The sequence below is a fragment of the Rhipicephalus microplus genome, chromosome 10, assembly GCF_043290135.1.
Source record: "Rhipicephalus microplus isolate Deutch F79 chromosome 10, USDA_Rmic, whole genome shotgun sequence".
Classification (NCBI taxonomy): Eukaryota; Metazoa; Arthropoda; class Arachnida; order Ixodida; family Ixodidae; genus Rhipicephalus; species Rhipicephalus microplus.
In genome coordinates this window covers 70,132,561-70,153,543 of record NC_134709.1, presented here as the reverse complement: position 1 = coordinate 70,153,543, position 20,983 = coordinate 70,132,561, and the positions used below count along the sequence as shown (strand labels likewise).

Genomic DNA, 20,983 nt, shown 5'->3' with positions numbered 1-20,983 from the left:
CCCGCGTGGCGTGGCGATGAACCCTCCTAGTGAGCTCCAACAAGAGTACGGGACGAGTAACAGCGCCGCCGCGGTGGTCTAGTGGCTAAGGTACTCGGCTGCTGACCCGCAGGGCGCGGGTTCGAATCCCGGCTGCGGCGGCTGCATTTCCGATGGAGGCGGAAATGTTGTAGGCCCCTGTGCTCAGATTTGGGGGCACGTTAAAAACCCCAGGTGGTCAAAATTTACGGAGCCCTCCTCTACGGCGTCTCTCAAAATGATATGGCGGTTTTGGGACGTTAAACCCCATATATCAATCAATCAATTAAGTCTACCTATGCGTTGCTTCACATACTACTCATGGTTACTTTTATTGGGAATGGTCTTTTTTTCTCCTGATGTGCATATTGATGTCTTCTCTCGCAGGGCCAACTACTACGTCCATGGGCGACAAATGCGTGGCTACCACGTGGTCAACGTTGCCCTGCACTGCGCATGCTCAGTTTTGGTGGCCGTCGTCGCACGCCGTGTGATGAGGATAACTGCGCTCCATGCGTGCCTGTCCTCGATGCTGTTCGCTGCACATCCAGTGCACACCGAGGCAGTGAGTGTTCGCTGTGACGTTTAAGACTCGGAAAGTTTGAGCACGCCCTGATTCGTGTTACGAATATCGCATGCACTCTAGGTACTTGAATCAAATCTTGCACCAGTAAAGTTGTGTCCGAGAACGGCCAACCAGTTTGTCATGTTACGTTCATATTTAAAGAAAATAAATATGAGATTGGCCGTATCGTAGATGACTCATAAATGAATTATTGTAAATCACGAAATAATGAAGGGAATAAAAAGGGTCTGTTTCTTTTTTGTGCGACAAAACCTAGCAATACGAACAGACGATGAAGCGAAAGAACGCATAAGGTACATTACTTGTAGTCTTCATCTTCGGTGTGGCAATTATGGCAGAAACGATGGAAAGAAATAGGCGTGCATGAAGACTCAATTTGCCGTCGGTATACGAATCGAAGTTGAAACCGATAGGTAACATGCGCCCTATATGCATTAACACTTCAGCCATGGCGGCAGTCAGTCTGCCGTCGAGAGGTATATATATATATATATATATATATATATATATATATATATATATATATATATATATATATATATATGCGTGTAAACATGACAGAGTTAGCCAGCGCCACGCGTAAAGAGTGAGTAGTTTTATAATTTTTCTAAAAGCATCAATATTACTACTACACACCTAAACCGACATGTCCAGTCCCTGGAAAAACACTTCAGTATCAACTCAATTACTTATGTGTTCTTCTCCAACATATACTGCTATCGCATTTCCATTATAGTATAAAAATATCAGATTGCAAGCCAGATCTGCAAAGTAATATTATAAATGAATAGAACAGTGATGTCTTGAGAGTAAGCAAAGGCTCGTGTAAATCTATGCAAAAAATTTTACTTTTTAATACGATAACTGATAGTCCATCTCTGTGGCGTTGTGAAAGATCAGTCAGGACCAATGAAATCTACGATCGCGCGTGTGCAGGTGGCAAAGCAACGTTAACCTATTATCCCGCATCGCTCTTTCAGCCCCATTGAGTGTATTACGAAGTCATGCACTGGAAACAGTTTGTACGCCAGATACACAAAATATTTACATTTCACGCTAAGCCACACTTAAGGTTGACACTTATTTTTGGAGCAAGTGTCACAATGACGATAATACATGACGCAAACTAGTGGGGTTCGATGATGACAATGAGATTCTTGGGCAGTCAGATGGGCTATGTACAACCGGCCTGTTTATATCTGTCACCCTGTCGCAGGTGTCCAGTATAGTTGGCCGTGCCGAAGTGCTCTGCTGCCTCTTCTTTCTGCTGTCGTTCCTCTGCTACCACCGGTAAGACGACGTACAAAGACCGAGGGGTCATGCGAGGGGTCATGTTATATCCCGACACCGGGCACATGGTATCACATCTTTATTACTGAGGCGCACACTGCCAGCCTCAACACAAGCAGTACAAAACAGAATAACACCCTCCAGATACTGTGGACAGTATATGTACACACGCTATCTCTCGGCGCATGCGCAACTGGCAGTAGCTTGAGAGCATGCATACAAACCCCGCGACTGACGTCACAACACTTCCTTCACGCACAATTTTAGAAACTATCATAAGTCAGGCGCTCAGGTGGGCGCCGTTGCTTTGTGCTACGTCGTAAGGGAACCGGCTGCTCACGATTTTCGGGAAGTGAGAGTCTCGTGGGTGACGACGAATCTGAGCTTTGGTTGGTCGTCGATGTAGCATTTGTGATGTCCGATGCATGTGGTAGTTCCACTTCTGGTGGTGGGTCCTGTTGTGCCGTCGGTTCGATGTCCGATGGTCGCAAGTGGTCCGCGTGCACAAACCGCACTTTGTTTCGCACATACACTAAATACGTCGAAGAAGATTTCAGACACGTCACTTCTCCCGGCCACCAGTTCACAAGTTGCCCACGCACAGAACGCACCAGTACACGATCACCAACAGCAAACACTCTAGGTGAACCTCGGAGCCTGTCAGCAGACTTTTTATTTCTGCGGTCTTAGCTCTCATCTGATTTGTCAAGTCCGGGCGCAGCAGCGACAATCGGGTCCGCAGCTTCCTTCTCACAAATAATTCAGCAGGGGTTCTTCCCGTGAAACTGTAAGGTGTGGTTCGATAACAAAACACGAAGTTATCTATCTTGTGTTGCAGTGTTCTGTTTGTGCCCTTTTCCGAGTCTTGTAGTACTTGTTTGAGCAGTGCTTTTTTTGTTGTCTGAACTGCGCGCTCCACCGCACCGTTAGACTGCGGATGGTATGGCGGCGTTAGTGTGTGCCTCACACCATTAGCTTGAAGGAATTCTTTGAACTCAGTTGCCCGAAACTGCGGCCCGTTGTCCGTCACTACCTCCAGCGGAAGGCCATGCGCCGCGAACCATGAACGCACTACTTCAACGGTCTTCGCCGCGTTGGTTGCACTCATTATCTTAATTTCAAGCCATTTGGAATAGGTGTCGATAGCGAGAAGAAACATCCTTCCCTTTTCTTCAGCGAAGTCTAAATGCACACGCTCCCACGGATTCTGGCATATTTGCCACGAGGACAAGGGTATGGGTTGAGCTGCATGGAGAACCGTTTCGCATATTGCACATTTGCGCACTGTGTTTTCGAGGGCTTTGTCCATTCCCGGCCACCATACTACTGACCTCGCTAATGCTTTCATTCGGGTTATACCGAAGTGCTGCTCGTGCAGCAACTGCAAAACATTCTTGTGCAACGATTCCGGTACTACCACTCTGTTTGTCCATATAACGCACCCGTTGTCTACACTGAGCTCGAGCCGGCGTACCCAGAACGGCTTTAGCTGCTCCGACACGGTCTTGGGCCATCCATGCCAGATCATGTCGCGTACAGCTCTCAGCACTTTATCGCATCCTGCTTCTCGACTGACATCATTTGACGTTAAAGGCAAGTCGTTTAGGGCTGAAAAGTAGAAGATTTCTTCGCACTTGCTACCTGTGTCAGGTAACGGTAAACGGGACAATGCGTCTGCATGCTGGATAGCTGATCCTGGTTTGTGTTTGATTCTATAGGTGTAGTCGGCCAAAAATGTAAGCCAACGATGCACTCGTGCCGTGGCTACTGCACTGCCCTGCCGTTTAGGGTCAAACAAAATTGTCAAAGGTTGGTGACCTGTTATTATGTTAAAGGGCCGTCCGTAAAGGTACTTACGAAATTTTTTTTACAGCAAACACAATACTAAGTGCTTCTTTCTGTATCTGCCCATAGTTACGTTCAGCCGCTGTTAATGACCGCGAAGCAAAAAAAACGGCTTTTCCTCACCGTTCACCAAGTGCGATAGCATAGCCCCTAACCCGTAATCAGAAGCATCACATGTGATCCAGATTTCTTTTTTTACGTCATACAACTGCAACACAGTCTTATCAGGCAACAGTTCTTTGCATCTTTCGAATGCTTCATTACATTCACGTGACCAGTGCCATGTAGTTTCTTTTCGCAACAAGTTGTGCAGTGGTTCCAAGATCGATGCTAAATTTGGCAACAATTTTCCGTAGTAATAATCAAACCTAAAAAGGCCTTCAACTGACTCACGTTAGTGGGCCTTGGCGCTTTTCTGATAGCTTCAACTTTTCCCGCTGTTGGGTGTAAGCCGTGCTTGTCGTCTCAAGTATGTGACGCGTTGCTGAAAGAAGCTGCATTTCCTTGCGTTCACTTTTACGCCATGTTTACTTAGGCGTTGAAGAACTTGCTCCACCCTTTCATAACACTGCCCGTCGTTCTCACCAGCGATGACTACATCATCAATGTAGCACGCGGTTCCAGGCAGATTACGCAGTATCTGGTCCATGACCGCCTGGAAAATAGCTGGTGCGCACGCTACGCCCTACGGCAAGCGGCGGAATCTAAACAGACCTAGGTGGGTGTTAATAGTGAGCAGTTCCTGCGCTTGTTTGTTTAGTTCGAGTTGCAAGTACGCTTTTGAGAGGTCTTTGATAGAAAACACAGTTCCACCCTGAAGATTTGCGAATACGTCTTCAGGAAGTGGCAAGGGATACTGATCGACCTTGATGGCTGGGTTTACTGTGACGCGATAGTCGCCACATAATCTCAGTTCTTGCGTGTTCTTTTTTGGAACAATCACAAGAGGCGTTGCCCATGAACTATGTCTGACCTTATATATGACTCCAGATTTTTCTAGCTTGACCAATTCTTGTTCAACGCGCTCGCGCAAAGCCTATGGCACTGGTCGCGCTTTTATAAAGACAGGGCGCGCGTCATCCTTCAATTCAATGCTGCATTCGAATCCCTTAATTGTACCAAAACCCGCACCAAACACTTCGGGAAATTTCTCAGCAAGCAATGCCTCCTTAGCCACCACATTTACTGAAAATACTTCCTGCCAATTTATTTTGATTTTAGAAAGCCAATCTCGGCCAAACAACGTGGGCATTCTAGCACCCTGCGTTTCTTTCGCTATGACAAGTAACAGTTCGAAACACTGGTCTTGGTATTGCACCTTTACATCCATAATACCAACAGTAGGGACCGTCGTGCCATTGTACGTGGCTAGTTTGACATTTGCTTGCCTGCAAGAGGCGTTTGGGAAGTGTTTAGCACACTCTGCTTCTGACATGATTGACACCGCTGTGCCCGTGTCAAGTTCCATGGGTATCACTTTATCATTTATGCAAACCTTGATTACAATGGCGGACATACCTTCTTTATGGTTCGTATTATACAGAGATAGCAGTTCGTTAGTATTTTTTTTCTCGCATTCTTCGCTCTCTACTCTATTTACAAGCTTAGATTTGCACATTTTAGCAACATGACCCCTTTTTGTACACCTATAACAGGTACTGTTCAGAAATCGGCAATTCACGGGTGAATGCTGTCCTCCGCAACCATGACACATTCTTTTCGTTTGTTCTTTCGCTGCCCCATTTTCCTTGTCCCAGCTGGACTGCGTCGGCGCTTCCCTCGAAGGTGCTTTACTCGGTTGCGAGATTTGCCGTTGCCAGTAGATGTCCTCCGTTTCTACAGCTGCTCCTTTAGAACTGGTTTGCAGCATCTCTTTCGTGTCTTGTGTTGCCGCTTCCATGGCCATGGCTACGCTGCATGCGCGTTCCCACGTTACTTTCTCGTCTGGCATTGCCAATAGCCTGCACCGTACTCCCTCGGTACGTATTCCAGCGACGAGCCGGTCACGCAATGCTTCGGTCTAAAAGGCACCGAATTCGCATGTTGCCGCGAGTTTCTTCAATTCGACTATAAAGTCTGCGACAGTCTCATGCGGCTCTTGCTTTCGCTGGTTAAAACGATACCGAAAGGTATCGTTTTCGCGTGTTGACGTTCTGAAGAAGCATTACGCTTGGGAGCGTAATGCTTCTTCAGAACGTCAACAACTTCCGTGAATGACGTCTTAGCTGGTGTTTTAGGCAGCAGCAAGCTTCGAAGCGTGACGTAGGCCTTCTCACCTATAGCCATGAGAAATATTGGAAGCTTCTTGTCTTCCGCGATGTCATTTGCCGCGGCAAATACTTCGAACCGCTCCAGGTATACCTCGAAGTTACCGTCCTCTTGTTAGAACTCGGGTAACTTACCGACAGTGGTCGCCATACTCAGTTCAAGCTTGTTAAAGTGGGATTCCTAGAAGCCTGCGGCGGATCCCATCCTCGTCGCCAGTTGTTATATCCCGACACCGGGCACATGGTATCACATCTTTATTACTGAGGCGCACACTGCCAGCCTGAACACAAGCAGTACAAAACAGAATAACACCCTCCAGATAATGTGGACAGTATATGTACACACGCTATCTCTTGGCGCATGCGCAACTGGCAGTAGCTTGAGAGCATGCATACAAACCCCGCGACTGACGTCACAACACTCTGCTACCACCGGTAAGACGACGTACAAAGACCGAGGGGTCATGCATTTGTATGAATGATAGTAATGCGCATGGTTGGTCTGCCACTGTAACGTTAGGCAATGCCATGATATCATCTGTGCTACAATCAAAGACACATACATTTTAAAAGCATGTATGTTTTCCTCATATCGAAAAGAGTTGCATATGAAAAAGGAAGAGCTCTATCTATATTGCAAAGCCTTTGCCCCAACACACTTGCTTGTGCTCAGTTACACAGAATAATCTCTTTTTCTTTTTCACAAGATAAGAATTCCCGGTGTTCGTAGGATTAAATTTCTCACGCGGGAAACTTGAGTGAGGTCAGCTGATGATGCTGCACACACAAAAAAAGCTCCTAGACCGGTATGTCGACGCATGACGTAACCTGTACTCAAAACTTCCAGTGGTGAACCTGTTGATAAGAAACACTTTGAAAGTCTACAGTGAACTGCAGCAAAAATTAAAAAAAAAACACTGATGGCGAATTGTAGCTGATTAAGTAAGCACGTTCAGTGAAGTGTCTTAGGAAACATCATTTTTCTGCCATGTTACGCAGCATAAATACCAACGGAAATTTCCTTGAAAGAAAATAATCTAATCAATCTGGCACTTTTGCCCCGCCGCGGTGGTCCAGTGGCTAATGTACTCGGCTGCTGACGCGCAGGTCGCGGGATCGAATCCCGGCTGTGACGGCTGCATTCCCGATGGAGGCGGAACTGTTGTAGGCCCGTGTGCTCAGATTTGGGTGCACGCTAAAGAACCCCAGGTGGTCGAAATTTCTGGAGCCCTGCGCTACGGCGTCTCTCATAACAATGTGGCGGTTTTGGGATGTTAAATGCCCCATATCAATCAATCATCAATCTTCTACTTTTCGGAGCGTTTTACGGTATTCGTTATTCTTTATTTCTATTCTAAGTTGCAGAGATCTGGTACATATTTCCTAGAATCAGTCGTTACGCAGCCGACTTACCTTGTACTAGTGACTAAAAAGAAAACGTGCGCTTGAGACGTCTTTCTGTAGAAACCTTCAGGTTGAGCTTTTATAAATGAACTTCTTAGCCAAGCTTTTACTGCAACCTGAAACCTGAACGTTTCAGGTTGAAAACGCTTCACAATAGAATTGCGAAACCACTTTTAAATTGCTCTTTCAATTGCTTTAGGTCAAAACAGTGTTGCTCAAAGGCTTTTCAGTGTGTTGCCGAAATAAAAATGCCGTTTCTATAGATGTGCAGTTTAAGTGTCAGATTTACTTACGGAAAGAATAAAACTCAAATGAAACAAACTTAAGAAGAGTTATGGGCTTACTCTTGGCGAATTGTCCGAGTCTCAATTGCACAGTTATGGCAGAAAGAAAGAAAATACGATCAGTCTTTGATGCGAGCGCTATTTATATACTACGCAACTGTAAAAAGATAATGCCCATTTTTTTCGCAATTCTTTGTAAGTCAAAATGCACAGACGTAACCCATCTGGCCGTACATCACTATAATAAGCAGTCCTCACCGTTTTTTTATTATTTTGACAAAAAGAGAATTCTCTATAATCAATTTCCGATAGCCCATTGCGTGATAAAATTTTTCAGTGTAGGCCGTAGCCTTTTCTTATGTTAACATTCTAAAAGCTGTTTTCTGAAGTAAGAGCTAGATCAACGTAAAAAAATGTGTAGTTGCTCATTTGTCTCACCCAAACATTTTTACATCTAACTTTGGAACATTTTGTGACTTGAAGTATTCGTTTATGCGAAGAAATGAGCAAGTGAAAAATGGCTCGTTTAAGCCAACAGCAAAACATGTAGGGAAAATAATGATTCTCACAACCTATTGCTCAATAGATAGTTTTTAGGCATAAAACATTTCCCGATTTGATTTGATTTTAGTGGGATAACCAGACAAAATGTTTCCATAATACATCAATATGAATGCTAATTTAAAAATGCATGAAATATGCCTATTTTATAAAAGAGGTGACTACATCAGCACGCGTATATTTCCAAGTATTTTTTGATATCCCGCTAAATGAAAATTAGTTTATTGGTTTATACCCTTTCAATTGATAGTCACTCAACTTCACCAGTTTTAATGATGTTGTTGTACCATTGCGCTGCAGCTTGGCAGGCTTACTACACAAAAAGAGGGCAATGGATGTTATCAAGTTGTGCGCCTAAGACGTCCAATTTTTTATAAGAGTGCGACAGCCTAAGATGCCTGATGAGAAGGCAGAATTTTACTGCAACAAAATGGCGTCATTTCGCACGTAACTAGGAAGAATAAATGTTAGTTCTCAAATTACAATGAACTCAACCGAATTCAATTGAATTCAATTTCCGCACTGGAAATTGAATTCAAATCCCAGCGCGGTTTAATTAAAAGAAAACTTGCGTCACCGACAGCGTCACTGTCAACATCACTGCAGTGGTAGCTTGGCCTTTTGCGCGAGAGGCAACACGCTATCACTGAAACAATTGTGCACGCCACTACTAATTGTCATTCGAAAACTACGGTATGATTACGAGGGGTGCCATAGAGGGCTTCGTATATTTCCACTACACGGGGTTTTTTAACAACCACCTAAATTCCAGCTCATGGGCATCAAGCATTTTCCGCCTCCTACGAAAATAAGGCGGCCGCAACCTTCGGTTCAGCATTCGAGCACCATAGACAGACTTCCGAGGAGGGTTGGGATGCGTGTCTTAGAAGTTGCTACTAATGTTTTTGTGCAACTGACTGGGCATGCGCATGTGTGCAACGTCACCCTCATTCAGGTGGTTCCGTTGGTGTATCTTTTTTTTTCTTCTTCTCATATCTGCTTAATTTTTCATCAATATACTCATTCTACCGAACGGAAATTGAAATTCAAATTCCGCGCGAAATGTTGATAATAATGTCTGACTTAGCTTCTGTAACGGGATGTATATAGACCATATCAGATTAAAAATATGTAATAGCAAGCGCAAACCTTGCACCAAAACGCATTCTGGTGATTTCACCTTAAGCCTTAAGTGTGAGTCAAGCCATTGCATTTGCGAATTAAATGAGAGTTGAGTGTACACTCGTTTGATAGCATTTTATTTATTTATTTATTTCAAAGTACCTTACAGGCCCCATGGGGGGCATTGAGTAAGGGGGGCTATACATATATACAAATAAACTGGAAAAAAATATACAAGACAGACAATTGAGCAAGGGGGGAATACATATAGACACCTCAAAATGAAAAAAAGTACAAAAGAAACAATTGAGTAAGGTGTGCAATACTATATACATCTCAAACTAAAACAAATACAAAAGAAACAATTGGAAAATAATAAGTCAAACAAAAAGCACCAACATGTACAAAAGTTCAACATGTACAAAAGATACACGTATAGTAACCGTGGGCGAAACACTGTATTTCCTGCGCATGCAGCGGCCACAAGGCAGAATCCTCGCGCACATGAATGTGACAATCACAAAAATGAACCAATACGGACCAATGAATTATGATACGGCATCTACTTGCTGAGGCATGTGAAGTGGCTTGATAAGATATGACGGAATGTGTCAAAGTTTGTCTGGGATGCAATGTCGTCAAGCAAACTGTTCCACAGACGGATAGCACGTGGAAGTGCGGACTGATTGAACGCGTTTGTTGAGCCGTATACACGGGAGTAGCTAAGATGATTGTGTAGTCTACGTGAAGTGAGATATGGTTTTTGCAGAGCAGTAACGGTGATTCGGGAAGAATGGGTAATTTTATGAAAGAATGACAGCAGGGCAATGTCGCGACGAATGTTCAAGAGTGGGAGTGAAAGTTCCTGTGTGATTTGTGATATACTAGAATGCGGACTGTAGTTATTGGCAATGAAACGGCTTGCTCTATTCTGGATTCTTTCCAATGAGTAAATTAAGTATTTTTGATGGGGACACAAATTCGAAGAGGCATATTCTAGTTGAGGGCGAACCAGTGTCAAGTAAGATAATTTGCGAATACCTGATGGTGCAGCTTTCAAGTTACGTCTCAAGAAACCTAGTGATTTCGATGCGCTGGCAGAGATTGCCGTAATGTGGTCGGACCAGGATAGATTAGGTGTCAGTATTACGCCCAAGTACCGATATTGTGTTGCAGTCGATAGAATGGAATGATAATTACTGTAAGAGAATTCGGATATGCTAGGTTTACGTGTGAACGACATTACTTTGCATTTTGAGACATTTAGTGTCATCAGCCATGCACTACACCAACCATTAATTACGTCGAGGTCATTTTGGAGTGACAGGTGATCTTCACTGTTCTTTATTGGATGGTAAATAATGCAGTCGTCAGCGAACACCCTGATGCAAGAAGAGACATGTTGCGGAAGATCATTGATGAATATGAGGAAAAGTAATGGCGCGAGTACACTGCCCTGTGGTACACCTGAAGAAACGTCAGATAGGGAAGAAGACAAATTGTTAACTGTTCTGTATTGCTGACGATTCGACAGAAAATTGCGAAGCCATGATAATGTACGGGAGTCCAATTTCAGGGCGGAAAGTTTCGATATCAGGCGACAGTGTGCAACCCTGTCAAACGCTTTCGAATAGTCGAGGAACACGCAATCAGTTTGATAATTATTGTCCATATTTGCATGAAGCTCTGTGGTAAATTCAAACAACTGAGTCTCACACGAAAAGCCCTTTCTGAAACCATGCTGATTTTTGAAAAAGAAATGATTGGATTCCAGATGCCTGTAAATATGTGAAGCGATGATGTGTTCTAGAATTTTACAACAAATACACGTAAGGGAAATAGGACGGTAATTTTCGCATGAGGTTTTATTTCCACTTTTGAATATTGGTATTATTTTCGCCAGCTTCCAGTCAGACGGTATCATGCCTGTTTTGAGAGACTGCCGGAATATATGAAGTAGTATTTTGCTTGTGACCGTTACCGTATTCTTTAGCACCTTTGAGTTGATTCCATCCACGCCGCATGACGACGACAACTTAAGATTATTTATGGCTGTAATTATGCCTTCTAATCAAATATCTATTGGTTCCATAAATTGGTAATCGAACTCAGCTACGTTGGGTATGTTGGTACTGTTCTCTTTCGTGAAGACAGAAGTGAAAAAGGAATTAAATGCTGTTGGACACTGGCTAGCTCTGAGAGGGACGTTGTTGCAGTCATGCAATGAGATGTGTTGGTTTTCGCTGGAGGGGTTTATGACTTTCCAAAATTTAGCTGGGTTGTTTTTCAGTAGTGTGGGTAGATCATTAGAATAATACTTTTTCTTATCCTTACTTAAAGCTGTGCAATATGCTTTTATGCAGGTTTTATATTTAAGCCAAGAAGAAGAACTACCCGAGCACTTAGCATTATTGTAAAGCCGTTTTTTCTTATTCCGCATTCTCAGAAGCTTTTTATTGAACCATGGATTTGATTTACCATTGCTAATTTTAACCAGTGGAACATGCTTGTCAACTAACGTACACAAAACTTGCTTGAAAAGTAGCCAGTTCTCTTCTACGGATCTATTGTGGAAACACGGCAGGAGAGTGTTTTCGGAAAATAACCTTAGCTTTGTGTTAATTGCCTGATAATCGCCTTTATTATAGTCCCGAATTTGTTTTGTATGTACACCGGCTACGGGAAGGGGTATGTTTATATCTACTTGGAGTAAATTATGGTCACTGAATCCGTCCAGGTAATCTGTATTACGTATTGTTTCCGGAGCGGTCGTGAGGATAAGATGAAGGGTGTTCGTACCACGTGTAGGTTTCAGAACAGTTTGAAAGAGGTTAAAATCTAGAGTTAAGTTAAGAAATTCAGTTGACATGTGACAGGGCGATGACAGTGTGGCCCAATCAATGAGCGGAAAGTTGAGGTCGCCTAGTAAGTAAATGATATCGGCTTGGAAAATTTCAGAAGCGTTGTTTATACTGTCACGTAGCATATTAATGAAGGAAGAGTCCGAGTCCGGCGCACGATAGCAGCAACCTACGAAGATTTTGGAGGAAGGGACTGTACAAGCCACCCAAACTATTTCCAGGTCAGAATTAGTGTTGATAAAAAATGAAGTAATGGTTTTCCTTACGCCGACCAGAACACCGCCTCCTCTTTTACCAGTCCGATCACACCTGTAGATTTGATAAATGCTGGCTGAGGTGAATATTTCGTCGTCACTGATAGCAGGATTTAGCCAAGTTTCCGTGAATGCAATGATATCAGAATTACTGTCATCCAGAAAAGCAGATATCAAATCCTGCTTCGACATAATGCTGCGTGTGTTAGCGATTGACAGCGACAATGAGGTATTAGCATGTTTCGGTCGCTGATTCTGCACGCGCGTGCGACGCTGTAGCTATCTGACAGATTCGATAACTGTGTTCGTCGCAGAGTCATAAATGTATGTCTTTGAAGCGATGCGTAGCTTGTCCACAGAGAGCTTATACGCACTTTTCTGCGTTTTCGCGAATTCAATCAGCTCATTTCGGGACAGCCGAGTTTCCAGTGAAAAATCTTCTCGTATGGAAAATGCGGAACCTTTTAGTTTGTGTGCAGACGACAGGATTTGTTCTTTATCCTTAAGGAAGGCTAATTTCGCTATTATAGGTCTCCGCTTGTCTTCTGTATATTTGCCTATTCGGTGCACACGTTCAAATTGCCGTTCCGTCACAGTGATGCCTAATTTCTCTGAACGGAAGTCGATTATTTTCTGCTCAGATTTTGCCCAGTATTCCTTGGGTTCATCGTCCAGTCCAAAGAAAAGAAGGTTAGAGCGCCGTAATCTATTTTCAAAGTTGTTACACCGCGACGAAATTTCTGTCACTTGGCTTGATACTGTACGCAGTGCATTGGCACTTGCCTCGGTTACACCTGTGTTATGTGGTGACGTGGTAGTGCTTTCCAGGGCCGCGACTCTAGCCATAAGCAACTGAATTTCCTTGGTGGCTTCAATGTGCTTCTCTTTCAGAGCTTTCAATTCGGCTAGTAAGTTATCCTGGCTTTCTTCAAGCTTCCGTATGGCGTCTAGAGCTTGAGAAAATGTGTCGGCTTCAGTTTTCCTCATAGGGCCCGGGTTAGATTTCACGTCACCGGCGAGAAGTAACAATAAAGAGCAGAAAGCGCGGCACTTCACAAAAGAAACATCTTTCATACGCTGTATCTTATCTATGAATTCGGGTGGGCACGACACCGCAACTAGGACATAATTACTAGTTCTGTAGCAAATGGCACCTTTCAGGTAACTAACCTGTAAGAGCAACCATCGTAAGCTTGGCATGCTTGGCGCGATGTCGTGCCCGAAGTGGACGGCTCCTGGCTGGCTTATGAGTCACGCGCCGTCTGTGCCACCACCTGGTGCCGCGATTCCAGGTTGCCAGATGGGGAAGTTTGTTCCCACCGAAACTGGCGTGCGGTTTGCCGAAGCAGGCGGCAGCTGAAGAGGGGCAGCGGGCAAGTCACAATTCGGATGGAGATGTACGGAAGGCACCATCCACGAAATCGCAGCCTGTAAGAGCAACCATCGTAAGCTTGGCATGCTTGGCGCGATGTCGTGCCCCCTTTAACTCGGGAAGTACGAACTGCCATAATGTAATCGAGTGACTTACCGTCACTAACCTTATTAGTGTTGCTTTGCAGCTGTCAGCCAACAAGAAACTACGAAAGAAAACATTAAGTGATAGCGTTCGCATATATATGCCTCCGTGAAAATGCTTTCAAATATTTTCATCACCTGCGGCCTCATTGACGCGCTTTTGATCGCAGCGTAGTCCTCACAAGGCGTGGTATTGAAGGCGTACTCAGCATTAGAAGGACAGCTGCCAAGCTACAATGTCACCGACGTGAGCGTACGTTTGTTTCGGAAAAAAAGGGTTACTGGCTTAAATGAGAGCTGCCTAGGCGCATGCTCTATCAGCAGTCTTGTGAGTTGGCGGTAGAGGCTGACGCGCTATTTCACGCATTAGCGTTTACTTTTTGCGTTAACTACAACTGATTTGTGGGAATACGCAGCGGGTACAGTGCAGAGCTCGTTAGCAACTGTATATTGCGTGAGTATCGAAACCTAATCACCGCCATTATTTAGAAAAGATACTTTCGGTTTCTAATAAGAAAAGTGCCAAATCTTCAAAGTATGTTATGAGTATTTTGCAAAAAATTAATAATTAGCCGTTTACTCATTTGTTTTTTTTTGTCAAGATATAGTGATACAGAGACGGATATGTGTAGGATAAGTATTAACCTTGTCTGCTGTGATGCTTGAGATATCTTCGTTTTATACTTCTGCACGAAAAATATCATAGCACTCGGAATGAGCTAACATCAAAATACTGTGAAGGGTCACGTGTTTTCATAAGTAGCCTATAGCATGATTAGCACAGTGGTACGGATGGTGATGCTTCGTGGTAATAAGTGTAGCTGGTGAAAATCAACATTGACATTAGCTGTTTTCACATTTTTAATGACAGTCTATCGTTAGAGGACTCAATTCTCGACAGTTACAACAAAAGAGATTCTTCCCTGGCAGACTGCATGACCGCGCAAAAATTCTAAATTACTGAAATTTGAAACAGGCGACGCTAACCTGAGATTCTCAGAAATTCATTTTGAAGTTCGAAGTTTGAAGTTTGAAGTTTGAAGTTTGAAGTTCATTTTATTTCTCTCTGATACAAAAAAAAAAGTAAGAGCTAAAGGCCGTATTGCCTGAGAGAGGCTCCTACTCCCATGCGCATTCGGCATGCGTGTACACGTTTGCATGCGATGCGAGTATACAAACAATAGAGCAACCAGAAAAATCAAAACATGCATGTACATAATTGTCACTGCAAATCGAGCATTACAGGTAGACATCATACATGAAAACTCTTCATGAAAACAAACATATCATACAGACACTCCAAGAATATATACCTATACGCATTAAATTATGAATTTTTAAACTGTAGCACAAACTGTATATGCGGTACACGTAGAAAATTAGACATATATATATTATTGATAAGTTATCGTGGAATGTAACAGAAAGTTCTCAGATATAGTTTTCAGATATAGTGTCTGCTTACGTTTTCCTTTCTAGTGAAAATAGGGTAGTTTCGGCGTTTTATCGTCTTTCTGAACTTTGCTACGCGATTCTCAATTTCGCACTGCTAAAACACTCTCCGCACGGCATGTTGCTCTTTTTATGCCATGTTGGTAGTGAAGCCAGTGAAGCTACATATATTGCATTTTTCATTCTGTCATCCTCCCCCCCCCCCATTTAGTAAATGTTCGCTTTCCTACAAATGTACCTACGTGGGGAAAATAAACCAAATCTTAAATCTCATAGGTTAGGTGGTTGAGCTGTCCCACAAACTTCTCACAATTTGCATGTAGACAGCGTGCTGTTAACAAAATGTTTTGAAATACTTGTGTTGTTCTCGCAAACAGATATGATAAGGCAGAATATGAGGCAGTTTAGAGAAGTGCACTCTATTTTATTTTTTCACCACAACAGCTGCCAACTTTCTCGAGATGTCCAAGGGAGTCATGGACAGTCAAAGTGGCTCGCAGCTAGTGGTCTACTATCCTTATGTGCGCTGCTTTCCAAAGAGCAAGGCATCACAGTTCTGCCGCTGTGCATGGCTCTCAGGATAAGCACATTAGTGCGTGAATCTATGCACCCCAGAAAAGAGATGCAACGCCACAAAGCTGGATGCTGGACGTGGTAAGTTCTTTTACTATTTGCAGTTTCTTGTACTAAAATACTTCATGATGCTTTCTTTACCGCATATAGCACACTGTTATTACTAGTTCGTCATTTCCTATGCTCAAGCATGCAACCCTAATTACGGTATTTATAGCTTCACGAAAGTCTGTACAAATCATTCGCTGCTCTTTAACTAACTCGTGCATTCAATCAAGTGTTCAGAGTTCACTTCGAATTGACTGAAAAAATTGTTTACATATGAGAGATGACAGAAAAAACCTTCTAAAAAATGCATTAGTGTTAGTGGGGTTCCAATTTGGAACTGAATCAAACAGCGCATCAGAGAGCATTTGAAAAAGACAGCAAGGTGAGACTAATTGACGAGGTCGTTCTCTCTTTTGTCCTATCTGATGCACTGCTTCATTAAGCTTTATCACAAAGCTTAGCATAATGTTTTCAGTGCCGTTTTCGCACTGTGGTAGCTATATTCTTGGGCAACAGAAGACAACCCTCGTGTTGTTGTAGCTTTGTTTCAGAGTTGTAAAAACAGATTAGTTGCCTTTGTTTCATACTGAACAGGCAGGCCTAAACTTCTGGTTGGCAGATTTTGCAGCCTCATGTTTTATGGAGATAAATCGCGTTTCCGTCAAACCCTCGACTTCAAGGCAAGCCAGAGTACTTCCAATCGAAGTAGATATAATTGGTGATCTCAAACAGTGTTGCTGGATTGTATTACACCAGCGCCATTGAGCGTATCTTTGAGAAAGTGCAAGACATGTACATATAAAATTTAACGACCACACTTTCGAAACCTGAAAAAGTACGTGTAACTGACTTTCAGGCCAGTCTGCAGGTACTGCATACGAGGTATTGCCTACCGATGCATCACCGAATCAGAGCTTGTGGCTCTCACGACACTGGTAAGCGATCCATTGCTTCACATTTACCTGCGTGGTATAAAAGTTCTCAACGTAGATATCTGGACATCTGTAATTATGTGGTAACTCTCAAACTAGCTAAGAGACATTTTGAAGTGTTCAACGAAAGACCATTACGCTTTTTTGCCTTACACTTGAAAAACGTGAAAAGTTTTATCTATATTTACAACTGACATATCCAATGAAGAGCTGAAGGTTATAGGTCAAGTGAAGCATACCCATATTACTTGTGCCTATAACTAGTTCGTGCGTGGAGTTGTGTACTTGCAGCTATGGTGCAGACAAATATGTAGTATGAACGTGTGCACGCGAGCACTGCTAGACAATACGAAGATATTGAAACCATGAACGGCGTTTGGTCTGGTTTCTTTTCCGATCGATAGGTTTCTTTACTGTGTGGTGCCGAAACCGGGGACCACAGTGGGACGGCAAGAAAAAACGGATTGAGCAACACCAGCTATCAGAGTTTCAAAATCTACCTCACGTAAAGTATGAAAGTGGCGTACGCGGCCTCCGGCCACTTTACGATACCACTCAGCTCAACGTATGCTGTCTCACTGCGATAAACGTACCAACTGTCACTTTTTCTTAATTGCTAATTGACATTCTACGAGAATATTCGCCACGTGATATCCTACTGGCGTGCACACGAGCAAAGCGCGGCCAACACGAGCCTTCTACGAAGGCCTTAGACCCAGCACTAACAGCTGCAACCTCTAATTCAAAATTAAAAGAGCTGCTTACCTTCACACACATTGAAACAGATAGAAAGCCGGATCAGTGTCAGCCATTTTCAGAATGACCTCTCATTGACTACACTCTCAGTCATCATAAAGGTCGAGGCGGCAGCACCACTTCGGTACCGTACAGCATATCAAAAAGCTAGAGCTAGTGTTTTTTCTGCAAATCGAAAAAAAAAACACGGCACACGTGCCTGTGATGCGAACCACTCGCTCGACTCTAAGAAAGGAATACAGACGAAATACAACCGCTGCTATCAATGCACGTCCAGAGGACATCAGGCACGTTCTTTCCACGTCAAACTTACGTGCTCAGCTTGTCACGGATAGCGCACATCGAGTAAGTGGGACCCTCACTGCGAAAGTAAATTGGCTACAGCGGAAACGTCGTACAAGCAGAGGTTTCAGGATGCACAAGAGGGACGTCACATTCAGTGATGCTATGCGCCAAGAATTCCTCAAGTGGTTGCGCGAAGACAGACACAGGAGTGCACCGGTAGATCTTTCACGCCTTTGTCGTCAACGGTAACAGATGCAGCTACATCCGAGAGATTCTCGTTGGAAGAAGCTAGAGACCATACATCACCAAAGTTCTAGCAGAAAAAAATGCAACTCAATCTGCTGGGAAAAACTGGATTTTTATTTAACACCTTTGACATCGTTTCTCCAACTTCTGCGGGGCAACGAAATATTTTTTAAGTTCCCTTGCGTAGCCTACACCATTCTAAAAGTCACACCATTCGGGTCATTGTTGTACCGTTTATCTGTGACGACTATATTTTGCCGACATGTGATGGCTACCTAACACAGAAGTCGCATCACAATGAAAAACGTATTGCTGATAAAAATAACTCAACTGAAGCGAAGTCTGTGACTGGCATCAGCTTGTTGATTTGAGCTGACCACCTGTGGATAATGATTACAGGAGAAAAATGAGAAGAAAGGATATTCCAGGATTTTCGACAATAAACGCGGCACTTGGCTGGAGAATTAATGCAAGGGCCCAGTCATCAAAGTACCTCTCTTAGTGGTTTGATTTCATATGTGGGGCTCAACGGCCCAAAGCCACCAAATAATGATGAGAGACACCGTAGTGGACGGCTCCGGAAATTTTGAAAACCAGGGTCCTTTAACGTGCACCCAAATTTGAGCACACGGACCTATAGCCTTTTCGCCTCCACTGAAAATGCAGCTGCCGTAGCCAGGATTCCATTCCGTTACCTGCAGGTCAGCAGCCGAGTACCTTAGGCGCTAGACCACCGAGGTGAGAAAAGTACCATTTTTGACGGTGACACTAAACCCGTAGTCTGTGTACTAAGTGTCGAAACGATCAGCGTCAATGAATCAACATCACGGATTCCTCGATAATTCTGGCAGCTTGTAGCAGTGGGCATCAGAGATTCTGGAGAACGACACTGATAATAGCTCACTGCAGGCATCCGAAAAATGACCTGCACAGAAAAAGTGTCACAGTTTAGCCAAAAGGGCAAAGCAATGGATGGGATAGCAACACACTGAAATGTTTTACGAAGCAAGGGTAGCATTTTCAGGAGCAATAATATTTGTAGTAAACATGCGCTTGCCTAGTAACCAAGTTTCTTGCGGCGTGGTCACAGTAGATGATCACAACAAGAACCATGCGTAGTGACGGCGTTGGTGAGAAACGCCTCCCGCGGGCAGCGCATGCTGGCACTAAAGGCCATACGTCGCGTGTCACCGCTGGTGGCAATTTGTTATGTGCCGAGCGCATCTATATGTGAACGGCGACTCCTGGTACACTTTTGACACCGTTGTTTCGTGTTTATCAAGGTGGACGATTGAACCAATTGGTGATACATAATGTAAGAGTACTACGCGGTAGAAAACACGGACGGTAAAAAGACGCTTGTCCTTGTATTTTTCCTGTCTGTGTTTTCTACCGCGCAGTACTCTTATTTCGTGTTGATAGCAGGAGCTCCGGCCTACTGTGGGAGAAAGAGCGGCGCGCTGTTAACAGTTATTACTGAGAAGCACAGAGCAAAAAACGAGACGGAGAAAGATTGAACACACGAGACAGTGCTTGTGTCGAGTGTTCAAATTTTCTCCATCTCGTTTTTTGCGCTGTTTTCCTCAGTATCATGCACCAACTCGCCCTTCAAGAAAAGCCCTTCTGCAAACAGTTGTTATGTGAAAGCGCATCTACTTTCATACTTATAATCTTGCGGCAACACCGAAGTTATTCCTCTCCATATAAGCCTTATATATATATATATATATATATATATATATATATATATATATATATATATATATATATATATATATATATATATATATATATGCGTGGATGACGGTAGTGGCAGCGATAGAAAAATTTAGCCGAGACTGTCCATTTAATTGCTGTCGCAATAAAATGGGTGTACTGTGGAACTACCTCGAATGAGCGGCTCAAAACAGCCACTTGAAACAAATTATGTTGGCATGCGCAGACGTCCCCGAAAACTGGCAGATCGAGCGGTTATTCATGGAAGGATTATTGGTGCAACACGACACAGCCCTTCGGCAATGTTTCATGTTAAGACATGCTGAAGTGGTGCCTGAGAACGCTTTAATTGATCACGCTATATTTTATATGCTACATCGCAGAGTTATAGGAGAACAATCTCTGACTAAGACGTTCAACGTAATGGTCGACACATCGTCACAAGTTCAAGGCATCCTATTCGTCAACGACTACCTTGATAAAAGGCTGATTCTCAATCAAAAGTTGGACGTTTGCGTCAATGTGAACCTGTAAGCTCACGGAAAATTTGAACGTACCGAAGCAGTGTACTATAAATTGTCAAGTGGGATTTCTGCCAATGCCTTCTGGTTGCCACTGCGCAGTAGAAATACGCCCTTCCTGAAGCAGGAACAATATATTTTCAAGACAGTCTGAATTACCAACGACCTTTCAAATTGCATATTTTACTGCTCGTGACGCATCGTAAATATTTCAAGACTACTTGATACACCTTGCTAAGAACGTTGGTGAAACAAACTCTTCCAATCCAAGTCATTCTTAAGCAAGGGGCTGGGAAAATTAAAGTTCAAAAGTAATACAACTAGGACTGTACAACCGGTGGACGACTTCGGAACTCCAAGTGCGCAGACTGCTCGACGTGACAGGAAGAAGCTGAGTTACCGTCAAAAGTAGCTAGATCATCGATGTATGGTGGAAAAAAAACAATG

General features: G+C 43.5%; 1 protein-coding gene across 1 annotated transcript in view; it reads left to right on the top strand.

Moving 5' to 3' along the window:
- Positions 1 to 424: 424 nt before the first annotated feature.
- Positions 425 to 20,983, top strand: part of LOC142774762 (protein O-mannosyl-transferase TMTC1-like) — a 40,021-nt gene continuing 19,462 nt past the window's right edge. Inside the window, exons 1-4 of the mRNA XM_075875797.1 lie at positions 425 to 583; positions 1,821 to 1,894; positions 15,904 to 16,113; positions 16,937 to 17,015. Of these exons, the coding sequence (XP_075731912.1) occupies positions 434 to 583; positions 1,821 to 1,894; positions 15,904 to 16,113; positions 16,937 to 17,015 (513 nt within the window). The 5' untranslated portion in view covers positions 425 to 433. The remainder of the gene's footprint in view (positions 584 to 1,820; positions 1,895 to 15,903; positions 16,114 to 16,936; positions 17,016 to 20,983) is intronic.